The sequence below is a fragment of the Rutilus rutilus genome, assembly GCF_951802725.1.
Source record: "Rutilus rutilus genome assembly, chromosome: 3".
Lineage (NCBI taxonomy): Eukaryota > Metazoa > Chordata > Actinopteri > Cypriniformes > Leuciscidae > Rutilus > Rutilus rutilus.
Genome location: NC_140211.1, coordinates 650,401 through 667,620, shown reverse-complemented (window position 1 = coordinate 667,620; position 17,220 = coordinate 650,401). Strand labels below are relative to the sequence as shown.

At 44.4% G+C, this 17,220-nt stretch overlaps 1 protein-coding gene across 3 annotated transcripts in view; it reads right to left on the bottom strand.

Moving 5' to 3' along the window:
- nrxn2b (neurexin 2b) overlaps window positions 1–17,220 on the bottom strand; it is a 499,069-nt gene that overhangs the window by 54,095 nt on the left and 427,754 nt on the right. For all 3 annotated transcript variants that reach the window (XM_084404964.1, XM_084404965.1, XM_084404966.1), the window contains one exon: window positions 2,554–2,735. In XM_084404964.1, the coding sequence (XP_084261090.1) occupies window positions 2,554–2,735 (182 nt within the window). The remainder of the gene's footprint in view (window positions 1–2,553; window positions 2,736–17,220) is intronic.

Genomic DNA, 17,220 nt, shown 5'->3' with positions numbered 1-17,220 from the left:
GGGTCATGACATGGTTTTTGTTTTTGTTTTATTATGTTCCCTTAGGTGCAATTATAGTATTACTATAGTTTTTTGGACAAAAACACTTTTCAATTTGAGTGATTTTATGACCTTTTCCCACCCTGTTTCTCATGCTCTGATTCGAACTGTCTGTTTTGGGGATGTTTCCCCTTTAAGAGTTCAGTGTTAACGCCCACTGTTATGATTGGCTAACGTCATTGGCTAAAAGTAGTTTTAAGATGAAATACATTACTTAGTGTTTGCGGCGGCGTTGTTGGACCCAGAATAGTAGGCACGGCCTGATCTTTAAGCAAAAGTTTTCTGGCAAAGCAAATTACATACTGCGATTTGTTCTCAAAACAGTCATCCTTCAAATAGAGAACACACAATTAAATGAACACTGCTGTGACTGGGACTTCCGCAAAAAATAAACTGCATCCATTTTTCCCTGACGCCTGGATCGTTCGGCGGCGTATTCAAACATTTCGTTTTGTTAGGAACAGCACATCTGCGTCATCGCGATCTTCTGTAAACAGACACTCGCTGCACGTCCACTGAACACCTGTGGCGTGACAACCATGCCATGATGCGGAATGAGGCGTAGTCGTCTCGCGCTGGAGGCGGTCATATGCAAACGACTGGTACGTCACTTCGTACCGTGGATCCCCAACGAGCTGTAATTAGAGCTTGAGTAAATAAATGCTTGGTTTATAATGGAAGATAACCAAAAGATCAAGGCAAATTTGGTTTCTCATGTCATGACCCCTTTAAAAATCAAGATACATTTACTGGAGAAGCACAATGACTGAAGATATTAAGTGTTGTTTTCTGAGAAAATGGCCAAAATAAAGTGAGTTTATGCTTAAAACAACAACAACTATCTGCCAGTGGGGTCAGAAAAATAAACTTCTTTTTTTATTTGGATCAGTTTATTGAATTGAGGCTTCTGGACACTAGGAGAGTATAACTTTTATTCTTCATAATGATGCCCTCGTTTCTGAAACTGAAACTGGAGAACTGGAGAAAACAGAAGCTGTGGTGTGTGTGTGTGTGTGTGTGTGTGAGTGAGAGTCTTGAGGGCTAAAAGAGTTTCCTCCCACGCAGGGTAAAATTAATTGCCGTCCCCTGCAGACACCAACACACAGATTAATCACCGCACACCTTCACAAACACCGTACTGCCGACACACACACCACAATACAGAGGCTTTATCGGAGGAGTAGAATACACACACACACCTCACAATCCAAGGTCTTTATCACTCCCAGAACACACACAAACACACGGTATGTGGTGAGAAAGCAGTGATGGTTAACGGACAGAAAGACGGATGCTAAAGGGTCAACAGCAACAACAGCCTGAGACCCTCCGTCTGTCCTTCATCACACACTCTGAGAGACAATTACTGGAGAGACCGAGGAAACGGGTTAGTAATTGATCTCAGAGAGAGAGAGAGTTTGGCTTTAGATTTAAGGGTGAGAATTTGAGGAACACATTGAAGCTCCAGAGATCCAGATGGATATATATGGACAGATGGACGGACGGATTTATTTCAGTCTATGGTTTGTGTTTCTGAAATAAATTTTAAGGTAAATAAAAGCTGCATGTTTACCCAGAAGCCCCGAGCCGAAGCACTCATTTACAGATGGAGATTGTGTACATATATCAGCACAGATGCTGTTTCACAAGCATCCCTTCATCACTCCACATTCATATTACTGTTTTTAAACAATCACTGTAACCCCTGCCCTCAAACACAGTCACTATAAGCCCCGCCCTCAAACAAACACAGCCACTGAAAGCCCCGCCCTCAAACATCCAGTCACTGTAAACCCCGCCCCCAAACATAGACCAGTCACTGTAAGTCCTGCCCCCAAACACAGTCACTATAAGCCCCGCCCTCAAACAAACACAGCCACTGAAAGCCCCGCCCTCAAACATCCAGTCACTGTAAACCCCGCCCCCAAACATAGACCAGTCACTGTAAGTCCTGCCCCCAAACAAACACAGCCACTGTAAGCCCCGCCCTCAAACAAACGCAGCCACTGAAAGCCCCGCCCTCAAACATCCTAGACACTTACTGTAAGCCCTGCCCTCAAACACAGTCACTGTAAGCCCTGCCCTCAAACATACACAGTCACTGTAAGCCCTGCCCTCAAACACAGCCACTGAAAGCCCTGCCCTCAAACACAGCCACTGAAAGCCCGCCCTCAAACATCCTAGACACTTACTGTAAGCCCTGCCCTCAAACACACAGTCACTATAAGCCCCGCCCTCAAACATACACAGTCACTGTAAGCCCTGCCCTCAAACATACAGTCACTGTAAGCCCCGCCCTCAAACACACAGTCACTTTAAGCCCCGCCCTCAAACATCCTAGACACTCACTTTAAGCCCCGCCCTCAAACACACAGTTACTATAAGCCCCGCCCTTTAAACATACAGTCACTGTAAGCCCCGCCCTCAAATACACAGTCACTATAAGCCCTGCCCTTTAATCATACACAGTCACTGTAAGCCCCGCCCCCTCGGGTCCCCAGGCATCACTCTTACTATGTGAAGCTCCAGATAGTCTCCGAGGCTCTTGGCGCTCTCCACCCGCACCAGGACGGCCTCCTTGAGCTGAGTGCTGAAGCCCACAGCCAGCCGGTCGGCCCTCGTGCTCGGCCGGTCGTTCGGGGGCCACGAGTAGGTGATGAGGGCTCCTCCGCGGCCGAAGATGTAGGTAGTCCCAGCTGAAACAGACACAGAGAATCAGTGTTAGATGACACACTGACAGCTGAACGAGCTCAGCGTTGACTCTGAACACCAGCAGGTGAAGACCAGCACCAGTAAGTAACCCTTGTTCACTGCTCAGTCCATGAGCCGTGTGTAAGTGTGAATGTTTGAAGGTCACTGCATCTCTGCTCGTGTAATGAGGCGACGCTGAGCTCGTGTGTGCTTCCATCTGCTTTAATCAGTCATTGTGTTCAAGAGACTTTCCAAAGCGTCTGGCTCTGCAGGTTTCAGATCAGTCAGCACCTGAGAACGTGTAGTGGACCTTCATCAGAGCCCAAGTCTCATCCATCCAACACACAACAGATTCCCCACGATGATCATTCAATGATTTCAATTCAAACAGAATATATAAACAAGTAAAAATATCAACAATACACAAACAATACCTGAGAAATAAAAAATAGAAAGAGTTCATGCAAAAATACTGTAAGAAAACAAGCCTGAACTGCTTATTCATCAAGGACACACTAAACTGTACAAAAGGTTTTCGTTTCAAATAAATGCTGTTCTTTTGAACTTTCTGTTCATCAAAGAATCCTGAAAGATAAAGCGTATCACAGCTTCCACAAAGATCGGAACTGTTTTCAACCGATAATAATCATAAATGTTTCTTGAGCATCAGATCATCACATTAGAGTGATTTCTGAAGGATCATGTGACACTGAAGACTGGAGTAATGAGTGCTCCTGTGTTTAAGAGGGCTTTTATTCCAAACGCTATTACACTTCTGAACTCCACAAGTGATTGATAAACCAAATGACAGTGGCATGAACTTTATTTTTATATCTATGTAATGTGAATCTGTCTGTGTTTTTGTTTTGTATAGTTATTTGATATGCTGGTGGACAATAAAGACATACAATACATAGATGACACGCTGCTGTGAGCAAGTAAGACTGTACAGTATAGAGTACACGCATGACCCGTAGCAGATCTAGACAGGTGGAGCTGGGGGAGGAGGAGGGTTTCTGAAGGCTGAGCAGCGAGCTCATTGGCTACTGACACAGCAGGAACCAATCAGTTGCGCCCTAAAGGGAATGATGTGATTGCGAGCAGATTGAGCTAAGAGCCGATCAGCCTGCGCCGTCTAGAGTTTCATGACAGAACTTTGTGTTTCTCTATTTCACAAATAATTTGCAGCCTTGCTGAGTAGAAGAGACCCCAAACTTTTTAATAACTGAGAAAAAAATGAACACTGAGGATCTACTTCTGCAATTAGATTTATATTAATGCACTTAAACTGCATTTAAAGGGGACATATCATGATAATCTGATTTGATCTGTTTAACTGCTATAATCGGGTCCTTCTACCAACCCAGAAACCATGAAGTGTAACCCAGTAACTGTGTTCTGGTAAGTCTTTCTCTGCAAGCATGTCAAGATATAATCCGATCAGGTTTCGCGAGCGCCAACAGAGACCAGTTCTAACGCAATGATAAAGATCCAGCAAAGCCTGAAACTGTTCTGTGGTTGAGCACAGACGAGCACTGAACACTATTGACCAGAACATGTCACCGCTGTCTTATAAACACCTCAGGAACTGTGGACACTTGTGGAGAAGTTCAACATGATGATGAGTCTCTCCGTAAGGCTGCACTCGCTACTGGTTATTCTGGGATTCTGGATGAGGGAGATTGGCCCGTTTTGTTATTGCTGGAGTTTCTGAAGCTTGTGTAAAGACTCCGCCCTCTTCTGAACGGAGGCGGGGCAACAGCTCATTTGCATTTAAAGGGACACACACAAAAGCGGCGCGTTTTTGCTCACACCCAAAAAGGGGCAAATTTTACAAGCTATAATAAATGATTTTGAGCTGAAATTTCACAGACACATTCTGGGGACACCATAGATTTATATTACATCTGGTGAAAAGGGCCGTAATATGTCACCTTTAAAGGTGTACATTTTTTATCAGTTCATGCATTCTCTAGGAATCGAACCCATGATCCTGGCGTTGCTATAGCCCTATTCTCTAGTGTTTGAGGTACAGGAAAGTTGAAAGTTCATTTTGAAAATCAGAGCATGTGAAGATGAGAACCGAACCGGTCAAGAATGTCAGCCGGATTAAGAGCTAATAATTCATCCTGGAGGAATAAAAAATATATATAATCGAAAGACAGAAATAAAAGCAGGATCACCAGCAGGATTTGTGAAGCGTGTCATGTGACTCTCGAGCATCATTCATCAGCCACACCTCGACAATTACAGCCTGGCCAAGAAACCTCGTCACAAGCCACCGATTCAGAAACAAGCAATTGATTCAGAGCCCAGACTCAATCGGCTCCTTCGCTTCCCTCGGGCCAGGCCCGCTTCAGACTCCTGCTGCTGGTTGTAGTATCTGGCAGCGACTAATTATCAGAGGAAAAACATCAGAGGAAATACAAGAGCCTCATGGGAAACTGAGTGAGGAGGAGGAGAGAGGAAGGCACTGACTGGCTTTAGAGAAGGAGAACAGAAGCAGAACGAGAGCGAGTTTCCTTTCATCATGTCTCTGTTCTGTTTTCATGCAGCGACGTCATCAAAACCCGCTCGAGTCGAGTCGAAATGAGCCGCATGCAAAAACAAAGAGAGATGAGAGAGAGAATGTAAAATGGCTGCCGGGAATGGAGAGACATGTTGAGTCTCGCTCCTCGCTATCCTTCCAATCTAATTTTCTTTTCCTCATGAATATGAAGCGTGACTGAAATGAGAGAGAGCCGTGGGGGTACACACGAATGCAGGAGACGCTCGTTCTCACTCCATCACACACACACACACACACCTGTGTACACAACCAACACACACACACGATCGACACTCAGTCGTGAGCTGACACTGCTATTCCATCACATAGAAACATGTCATGATGGTCTTCTTAACTCTGCTAGAATCACCGCATGCATTAAAACGACTTCTAATAGTAGTTTGATCATTATTGATGCTTCATGTTGCATTCAGTTGATTGACATTAACTTAGTTAAATGCAAAAACATTCATGTACACTGAACAAACAGAACCAGAACCAGTTAAACCTCAGATTTCCAATCCCAGAGCAGTTTCTCCTCCTCACGAACCTAAAATTATCTGAACAGACCATAATAATCATCAGAACATCATAATAACTGAGAGTGAAAACAAACAGTCATCTGCATCATTTATTCACGCCGCACTGCATGCTGGGAGCTACTGAGTGTGTTCAGTTCAGTACACTGCCAACCGCTTGAGCAACCGCAAAGGCACCCTAGCAACCACACAGGCACCCTAGCAACCACACAGGCACCCTAGCAACCGCACAGGCACCCTAGCAACCACACAGGCACCCTAGCAACCGCACAGGCACCCTAGCAACCGCACAGGCACCCTAGCAACCGCACAGGCACCCTAGCAACCGCACAGGCACCCTAGCAACCACAGGCACCCTAGCAACCGCACAGGCACCCTAGCAACCACAGGCACCCTAGCAACCACAGGCACCCTAGCAACCGCACAGGCACCCTAGCAACCGCACAGGCACCCTAACAACCGCACAGGCACCCTAGCAACCGCACTGCCCATCACACTGTGCAGAGAACAGACTGTTGTGACTGATGTGCTTTGTGTCCAGTGATGAATTATAATGACTCCAGCTGATAATGAAGAGTGTATTGATTGTGTTAATATTCTGTGTGTGTGTGTGTGTGTGTGTGTGTGTGTATGTATGTGTGTGTGTATGTGTGTGTGTGTGTGTGTGTGTGTGTGTGTGTGTGTGTGTGTGTGTGTGTGTGTGTGTGTGTGTGTGATTAATCAGTGTATGAGTCAGAGACACTAGAGGCAGCTGTCAGATGAACGTGTGTTCGATTTTAACACGCTTAATTGCTGTTATTGGAAGAACAACACATAAACACTCCAGAAAGTGTGATTCCAAGAAAAGAAGAGTGACGATCTCACACACACACACACACACACACACACACACACTTACACACACTCACTCACCGACTCACACTCACACACACACACACACACACACACACACACACACACACACACACACACTCACTCACTCACCGACTCACACTCACAAACACACACACACACACACACACACACACACACACACACACACACACACACACACACACACTCACTCACTCACTCACCAACACACACATACACACACACGCACACACACACACACACACACACACACACACACACACACACACACACACACACACACACACACACACACACACTCACTCACCGACTCACACTCACACACACACACACACACACACACACACACACACACACAATGAAAATGTATCAAAATATGTCTTTTTGTTCCACAAAGTCCTACAGGTTTGAATGTGTAAATGATGACAGAATAATTATTCCTGGATGACTTAACCCTTTAAATATCAAGACTATATCAGATGATCGATATCAGATCAGGTCTGTGTTCCTGCAGTGATGGAGATCGATGGAGTGCCAGAAACACACACGTCTGATCTGCTGAGATCAAAACACACACCGTGATCAGCGAGCAGGACCTGAGTGAGAGCAGGACCTGAGTGAGAGCAGGCCTTTCATCAGCCGCCGGATCGATGAAGACTCGCTTTCATTGACAAACGCGGAACAATTAGTTCATGAGCTCAAGGCTAGATTACTGTAATGCTCTACTGGGTGGTTGCCCTGCACGCTTAATAAACAAACTACAGCTGGACCAAAACGCAGCAGCTCGAGTTCTTACCAGAACCAGGAAGTATGACCATATTAGCCCTGTTCTGTCAACACTGCACTGGCTCCCTATTAAACATCGTATACATTTTAAAATATTGCTGATTACTTACAAAGCACTCAATGATATCACATTACTGACACCACATCATCACCTTACTGACTTGCTTATCATTATATGACTCGAGCCGATATCAACACATCACAATCATCACATCAGCACCGCTACTGCAGCTCTGCTTCTAGACATCTAAACTCAATTAAACACACAATTATTTCATTCTCACTCCAGACCTGTCCAACAGACTAACGGCCTGATCTGAGGAACACCATAATCCCAGCAGATGGAGACCCAGAGAACGAGGACAAACACCATCAGGACGGGTCGAGGAACACCAGCAGGACGAGTCGAGGAACACCATAAACCCAGCAGATGGAGACCCAGAGAACGAGGACAAACACCATCAGGACGGGTCGAGGAACACCAGCAGGACGGGTCGAGGAACACCATAAACCCAGAAGATGGAGACCCAGATGAAGTGAGAGACCCAGAGAATGGGTCGAGGAACACCATAAACCCAGAAGATGGAGACCCAGAGAACGAGAACAAACACCATCAGGACGGGTCGAGGAACACCAGCAGGACGGGTCGAGGAACACGATAAACCCAGAAGATGGAGACCCAGATGAAGTGAGAGACCCAGAGGATGGGTCGAGGAACACCATAAACCCAAAAGATGGAGACCCAGAAGACAGGTCGAGGAACACCAGCAGGACGGGTCGAGGAACACCAGCAGGACGGGTCGAGGAACATCATAAACCCAGCAGATGGAGACCCAGAAGACAGGTCGAGGAACACCAGCAGGACGGGTCGAGGAACACCATAAACCCAGAAGATGGAGAGACCCAGATGAGGTGAGAGACTCAGAGGACGGGTCGAGGAACACCATAAACCCAGCAGATGGAGACCCAGAGGACGGGTCGAGGAACACCATAAACCCAGCAGATGGAGACCCAGAGAACGAGAACAAACACCATCAGGACGGGTCGAGGAACATCATAAACCCAGCAGATGGAGACCCAGAAGACAGGTCGAGGAACACCAGCAGGACGGGTCGAGGAACACCATAAACCCAGAAGATGGAGACCCAGATGAGGTGAGAGACTCAGAGGACGGGTCGAGGAACACCATAAACCCAGCAGATGGAGACCCAGAGGACGGGTCGAGGAACACCATAAACCCAGAAGATGGAGACCCAGATGAGGTGAGAGACTCAGAGGACGGGTCGAGGAACACCATAAACCCAGCAGATGGAGACCCAGAGAACGAGAACAAACACCATCAGGACGGGTCGAGGAACACCATAAGCCAAGCAGATGGAGACCCAGAGGACGGGTCGAGGAACACCATCAGGACGGGTCGAGGAACACCATAAGCCCAGCAGATGGAGACCCAGATGAGGTGAGAGACTCAGAGGACGGGTCGAGGAACAGCATAAACCCAGCAGATGGAGACTCAGAGGACGGGTCGAGGAACACCATCAGGACGGGTCGAGGAACACCATAAGCCCAGCAGATGGAGACCCAGATGAGGTGAGAGACTCAGAGGACGGGTCGAGGAACACCATAAACCCAGCAGATGGAGACCCAGAGAACGAGAACAAACACCATCAGGACGGGTCGAGGAACACCATAAGCCCAGCAGATGGAGACCCAGAGGACGGGTCGAGGAACACCAGCAGGACGGGTCGAGGAACATCATAAACCCAGCAGATGGAGACCCAGAGAACGAGAACAAAGACCATCAGGACGGGTCGAGGAACATCATAAGCCCAGCAGATGGAGACCCAGAGGACGGGTCGAGGAACACCATCAGGACGGGTCGAGGAACACCATAAGCCCAGCAGATGGAGACCCAGAGGACGGGTCGAGGAACACCATAAGCCCAGTAGATGGAGACCCAGATGAGGTGAGAGACCCAGATGACGGGTCGGGACAATGACACTGTCCGACTGGGAGATGTTCTGGACTGCCTCACAGCAGGAGTCGTGTGTTTACTGTGATTAGGAAAGTGAGCAGTGTAGTGACACACTGGAATAGATTAGGAAGGATTAATGTGTAATTCATTAATTGCAGCTGAACGCACCCGTGAGTTTAATCACAGCGGCGGCACACGGGCCCTTGAGGTCCTCAGAGTCTCCGGGGCCGCGGGGGGGGGGTTACGCTTCATTAAACCAGTCACTATAATACTGTGGTTCTGCTCAGCCTTCCCTCGCGGGTCAAAATCACCAAATCAATTACTAATGCAATTCTTTTGGAAGATTTTTTGCTATTTTTTATTTTATTTCCATTTAAATTACTAGATTTGATCAATAAATAATAAATAAATTGTAATTTAAGCACATTCCTCACATTATTTAAACTTAAATAAAAAAAATAACTTACATTTTCATCATGCATAACCTGTAATAAAGCTACGCTTGATCAAACCACTCTCAACTCAGCAACCAGTCACCATAACACAGTGGTTTATACTGGTTTATAACTATGATCGCACAATTCATTCCTCAACCGCCTCCCAAAATAACAGAATAACAGCGAAACTGCTCTTCCAGTGTTTCTGTCTCGGTTTCCAGCATAATATCTAAATGTTCTTAAATCAAGATACATTTACTGAAGAAGCAAAGTGACAGAAGATATTAAAAATGAAAAAGTGTATAAAAATGACACGTTTGTGCTAAAAAAAACAAAAAGAAATATGCAGATTTTGATGTTCCTTGTTTTAAGCATAAACTCACTTCATACTGATCATCTTTTTTAGACAATAAGACTTCATTTCTTTTGGCATGTGAATTAAATGTATCTTGATTTAATGTTTTAATAATGTTTAGATATTAGTGCTGGAAAACAAGACAGAAACACTGAGAGAATATTGAATTTAATTTACAATATCTTCCTCGAACATGAATGTAAGCGGGTTTCTGTCCTTCAAAAGTGTTTGGGTCTTATCTAATAATCATATCATACATTTATGACCATAACATCTGCCTTCATGCCCATGTGAAAACAAGAGCACTTCAAATCTGTATTTGCCGCTAATATAATATTAATGAAAGAAAATGCCACTTGCACTTAAAGAGAGTCTCTAAACACACTTAATTCACTCTTTAACTTAAGCAGAAATGTCAAACTGAAAGTTTTGAATTATTATTTAAAGAAGTGCACATGTTGTGATGTGTTGTGTAACTTGACTTTAAGTACTTGAACTGTATTCTGTTATTCAATATTGCATTTAAAGTTAATATATTATTGCAACTGTGTAATTATAAATGTGTGCAAATACATGATTTACAAGATTCAATAGAAATTACAGGATATTTCAGTTTACTGTGAATGCTTATCAGTCCATTGGGAAGTATTTCAAAGACAAGAGAAGTAAGTGTGAAACCACACACACACACACACACACACACACACACACACACACTGTGTTCAACTAAGCGCATTTAAACTTATATATTTTAATTTAATTGTAAATAACATTCAGTTCGCACTTATTTCAATTCAAGTATTATATTTCCGTAACTAGTCATCTTTATAAAAGTGGTTTAGCTTACTTGCATGCGACTCGTTTAATAATAAACCGAACTGACACTGACGATCTCAAAGACGTTTACGAGCAGATGTCAAACTCAAAGCCAGTTTCTCCAGTTTCTACACACACGTGTGAAAGTTATTCAGCCGCTTTCAAAGTGCAATTAAAGCTAAAGGAAGTTTCAGGACATCGTTCAGTGCCGGGAACAAAGATGCGGTGCAGGACCATATAATTAAAACCCCGTTCCCATCTGTCCCTCTGTGGCCATTAAAACACTGGGCTTTATTAAAGTTTGATGAAGCTCAGAAATCTTCGGTGTGTGTGTGTGTGTGTGTGTGAATGTCGAGACCTGAGCTTTGGCGCTTCTTCACCCTGTAATGGGGTTTCGCTAAATAAAACATCCGCTGCGGATAAACAGCACAAGACATGAAAGATTGAAGCCACAGAAACCAGGCGCTGATGTTACTGTGAAGTGTTTTGTGTTTAGTTAGAGGAGACTTTAAATAAACCGTGAAATTGAGTGTGAAAACCGTCAGCAGACGAAATCATGCTGAAGACTTCGACACGTGTGTTACATGAGAGAACTAACAGGTAGAGAGAAGAGAAATCCTCACTCACTCACTCACTTACTCACACACACACACACACACACACACACACACACACACACACACACACACACACACACACACACACATACACACACACACACACACACACACACACACACACACACACTACTCACTCACTCAGTGTTGGGGAAACTTACTTTTAAAAAGTAATGCATTACAATATTACGTTACTCCGAAAAAAAGTAACTAATTGCGTTACTTAGTTACTTTTTAAGGAAAGTAATGTGTTACATTACTTTTGCGTTACTTGTTCTCACCTGGGCTGGCTTTAGCATAATAGAACCAAAAAAAGTTATATTATGGCAAATTGTTAAAGGCACAATATGTAACTTTTTTGCTTTAAAAATAGCAAAAATCACTATATCTATGTTATATTTTTTTTTAGTTGTGTACTTAAATTATCCCGACTGTTTCCAACAACTTTCAAACCAGGAGAAATTTGTAATTTAATTCGAAGACACGGACCGTTTCTTTATTTCCGTTTTGTCGCCGTCAATGTCGTCATATCCGCGTTCTCCCTGGTTTCCGCTCGTACTGCCATAGCAACCAGAGCCAGACGTGGACAACTGTGTAGTTCGCAATGTCTATCTGCACGCTGTTGTTGTTTCGTTCAAACATTATGGACCATGGCAAGCAGACTTTGGATAAAAAAGGAGAACTAAAACGAGAATCAATATCAGCGCGGTGTTTTCGAGATGCCGAAAGCTCCACGTCCGAGACTTCGACCGCTCCTACATAAAACTAATCAATGTTATATAGTTCAACAATGATAAAATGTCAGAATATGATCTGTATGTTATTCTAATGTTGATCTAGCTTACTGCTAGTCTCATACAGACAAACTAACACATAAATCAACACATTCAAATGCAGTTTAGTGTGCTAGTGTAATGTTAGACTAAGTGAAACAGCGGTGTAGTACCTCACAAGTTTAATTTGTCTAATAAACTGACCTGTGAGTAGTAATTCTGCACGTGTAGTTCGGTAGAATGAAATGTCCATATTCCTTTTATATCCATGGGACTCGCGTCGCGTGTGGAGCTGCTAGCTGTCTCTTAGCAATCCCGAACTGCTTCATATCACAGTCATGATAAAAGCATCGATGTATTCAGTCATCCATAAACATTATTAGATCGGTCGGCTTGACGTTGACGACAAGATCCATAATTCTTAGCAAATGTTGCGTCATCAAACTACGCCTTTGTTATTGTAAAGAGGTTAGCGACCCCTAGCGGCGAAAAAATTACATACTGTACGTTTAAGGCCCTTTCACTCCAAAAGTGAACTGAATAATCCTCAGACTGAAGGAAATGCATATTTACGCCTGTACTGTACAGTATAGTAGAAGTAGAGGTAGAGTACAGTAGAGTACAGTAGAGGTAGAGTACCGTAGAGGTAAAGTACAGTAGAGTACAGTAGCATACAGTAGAGGTAGAGTACAGTAGCATACAGTAGAGGTAGAGTACAGCACAGTAGAGTCCCGTAGAGGTAGAGTGCAGTAGAATACAGTAGAGGTAGAGTACAGTAGAGTACAGTACAGTAGAGGTAGAGTACAGTAGAGTACAGTACAGTAGAGGTATAGTACAGTAGAGTACAGTAGAGGTAGAGTGCAGTAGAGTACAGTAGAGGTAGAGTACAGCAGTGTACAGTAGAGTAGAGTAGAGGTAGAGTACAGTAGAGTACAGTAGAGGTAGAGTACCGTAGAGGTAAAGTACAGTGGAGCACAGTAGATGTATAGTACAGTAGGTACAGTAGAGGTAGAGTACAGTAGAGTGGGGTAGAGTACAGTAGAGGTAGAGTACAGTAGAGTACAGTAGAGGTAGAGTACCGTAGAGGTAGAGTACAGTAGAGTACAGTAGAGGTATAGTGCAGTAGAGTACAGTAGAGACAGAGTACAGTAGAGTACAGTAGAGTACCGTAGAGGTAAAGTACAGTAGAGTACAGTAGATGTAGAGTACCGTAGAGGTAAAGTACAGTAGAGTACAGTAGATGTAGAGTACCGTAGAGGTAAAGTACAGTAGAGTACAGTAGATGTAGAGTACAGTAGAGTACAGTAGAGGTATAGTGCAGTAGAGTACAGTAGAGACAGAGTACAGTAGAGTACAGTAGAGGTAGAGTACCGTAGAGGTAAAGTACAGTAGAGTTCAGTAGATGTAGAGTACAGTAGAGTACAGTAGAGGTAAAGTACAGCAGAGTACAGTAGAGGTAGAGTACAGTAGAGTACAGTAGCGGTAGAGTACAGCAGAGTACAGTAGAGGTAAAGTACAGCAGAGTACAGTAGAGGTAGAGTACAGTAGAGTACAGTAGAGGTAGAGTACAGCAGAGTACAGTAGAGGTAGAGTACCGTAGAGATAGAGTACAGTAGAGTTCAGTAGATGTAGAGTACAGTAGGGTACAGTAGAGGTAGAGTACAGTAGAGTACAGTAGAGGTAAAGTACAGCAGAGTACAGTAGAGGTAGAGTACAGTAGAGTACAGTAGCGGTAGAGTACAGCAGAGTACAGTAGAGGTAGAGTACAGTAGAGTACAGTAGAGGTAAAGTACAGCAGAGTACAGTAGAGGTAGAGTACAGTAGAGTACAGTAGCGGTAGAGTACAGCAGAGTACAGTAGAGGTAGAGTACCGTAGAGATAGAGTACAGTAGAGTTCAGTAGATGTAGAGTACAGTAGGGTACAGTAGAGGTAGAGTACAGTAGAGTACAGTAGAGGTAGAGTGCAGTAGAGTGCAGTAGAGGTAGAGTACAGTAGAGGTAGAGTGCAGTAGAGTACAGTAGAGGTAGAGTACAGTAGAGTACAGTAGAGGTAAAGTACAGCAGAGTACAGTAGAGGTAGAGTGCAGTAGAGTGCAGTAGAGGTAGAGAACAGTAGTGGTAGAGTACAGCAGTGTACAGTAAAGTGCAGTAGAGTGTAGTAGAGGTAGTGCAGTAGAGGTAGAGTACAGTAGAGTACAGTAGAGGTAGAGTACAGCAGAGTACAGTAGAGGTAGAGTACAGTAGAGTACAGTAGAGGTAGAGTGCAGTAGAGGTAGAGTGCAGTAGAGGTAGAGAACAGTAGTGGTAGAGTACAGCAGTGTACAGTAAAGTGCAGTAGAGTGTAGTAGAGGTAGTGCAGTAGAGGTAGAGTACAGTAGAGTACAGTAGAGGTAGAGTACAGCAGAGTACAGTAGAGGTAGAGTACAGTAGAGGTAGAGTGCAGTAGAGTACAGTAGAGGTAGAGTGCAGTAGAGTACAGTAGAGTACAGTAGAGGTAGAGTGCAGTAGAGTATAGTAGAGGTAGCGTGCAGTAGAGTACAGTAGAGGTAGAGTGCAGTAGAGTACAGTAGAGTACAGTAGAGGTAGAGTACAGTAGAGTACAGTAGAGGTAGAGTGCAGTAGAGTACAGTAGAGGTAGAGTGCAGTAGAGGTAGAGTGCAGTAGAGTACAGTAGAGGTAGAGTGCAGTAGAGTACAGTAGAGTACAGTAGAGGTAGAGTACAGTAGAGTACAGTAGAGGTAGAGTACAGCAGAGTACAGTAGAGGTAGAGTACAGTAGAGGTAGAGTGCAGTAGAGTACAGTAGAGGTAGAGTGCAGTAGAGTACAGTAGAGTACAGTAGAGGTAGAGTGCAGTAGAGTACAGTAGAGGTAGCGTGCAGTAGAGTACAGTAGAGGTAGAGTGCAGTAGAGTACAGTAGAGTACAGTAGAGGTAGAGTACAGTAGAGTACAGCAGAGTACAGTAGAGGTAGAGTACAGTAGAGTACAGCAGAGTACAGTAGAGGTAGAGTGCAGTAGAGTGCAGTAGAGGTAGAGAACAGTAGTGGTAGAGTACAGCAGTGTACAGTAAAGTGCAGTAGAGTGTAGTAGAGGTAGTGCAGTAGAGGTAGAGTACAGTAGAGTACAGTAGAGGTAGAGTACAGCAGAGTACAGTAGAGGTAGAGTACAGTAGAGTACAGTAGAGGTAGAGTGCAGTAGAGGTAGAGTGCAGTAGAGGTAGAGAACAGTAGTGGTAGAGTACAGCAGTGTACAGTAAAGTGCAGTAGAGTGTAGTAGAGGTAGTGCAGTAGAGGTAGAGTACAGTAGAGTACAGTAGAGGTAGAGTACAGCAGAGTACAGTAGAGGTAGAGTACAGTAGAGGTAGAGTGCAGTAGAGTACAGTAGAGGTAGAGTGCAGTAGAGTACAGTAGAGTACAGTAGAGGTAGAGTGCAGTAGAGTACAGTAGAGGTAGCGTGCAGTAGAGTACAGTAGAGGTAGAGTGCAGTAGAGTACAGTAGAGTACAGTAGAGGTAGAGTACAGTAGAGTACAGTAGAGGTAGAGTGCAGTAGAGTACAGTAGAGGTAGAGTGCAGTAGAGGTAGAGTGCAGTAGAGTACAGTAGAGGTAGAGTGCAGTAGAGTACAGTAGAGTACAGTAGAGGTAGAGTACAGTAGAGTACAGTAGAGGTAGAGTACAGCAGAGTACAGTAGAGGTAGAGTACAGTAGAGGTAGAGTGCAGTAGAGTACAGTAGAGGTAGAGTGCAGTAGAGTACAGTAGAGTACAGTAGAGGTAGAGTGCAGTAGAGTACAGTAGAGGTAGCGTGCAGTAGAGTACAGTAGAGGTAGAGTGCAGTAGAGTACAGTAGAGTACAGTAGAGGTAGAGTACAGTAGAGTACAGTAGAGGTAGAGTACAGCAGAGTACAGTAGAGGTAGAGTACAGTAGAGGTAGAGTGCAGTAGAGTACAGTAGAAGTAGAGTGCAGTAGAGTACAGTAGAGTACAGTAGAGGTAGAGTACAGTAGAGTACAGTAGAGGTAGAGTACAGCAGAGTACAGCAGAGTACAGTAGAGGTAAAGTACAGTAGAGGTAGAGTACAGTAGAGGTAAAGTACAGCAGAGTACAGTAGAGGTATAGTGCAGTAGAGTACAGTAGAGACAGAGTACAGTAGAGTACAGTAGAGGTAGAGTACCGTAGAGGTAAAGTACAGTAGAGTTCAGTAGATGTAGAGTACCGTAGAGTACAGTAGAGGTAGAGTACAGTAGAGTACAGTAGAGGTAAAGTACAGTAGAGTACAGTAGAGTACCCTAGAGGTAAAGTACAGTAGAGTACAGTAGAGGTATAGTACAGCAGAGTACAGTAGAGTGCAGTAGAGTACAGTAGAGTACAGTACACACACACACACACACACACACACACACACACACACACACACACACACACACACACACACACGCCTCTGCACTTCGATTTGTCTCAACATGAGGACAGGACAGCTGTCAGTCAATAAATGGGAAAACAAAGTAACTTATTTGAAAAAGTAACTCAGAGTGTGTGTGTGTGTGTTTGTGAGAGAGTATGTGAGTGTGTGTGTGTGTGTGAGAGAGTATGTGAGTGTGTGTGTGATTCAGTCTTCTATCTTTACACCGTGTCCTGACCAGACGCGATGCGATAAGATTCTAGGGACAAATAATGTGTCTGTCCACACTAGACGCGACGCGACTGCGAGATGTGAGACTCCGCCCACACGCTGTTCTGATTGGATTTGGGTTTTGATTGATTTTGACGCATCTCGC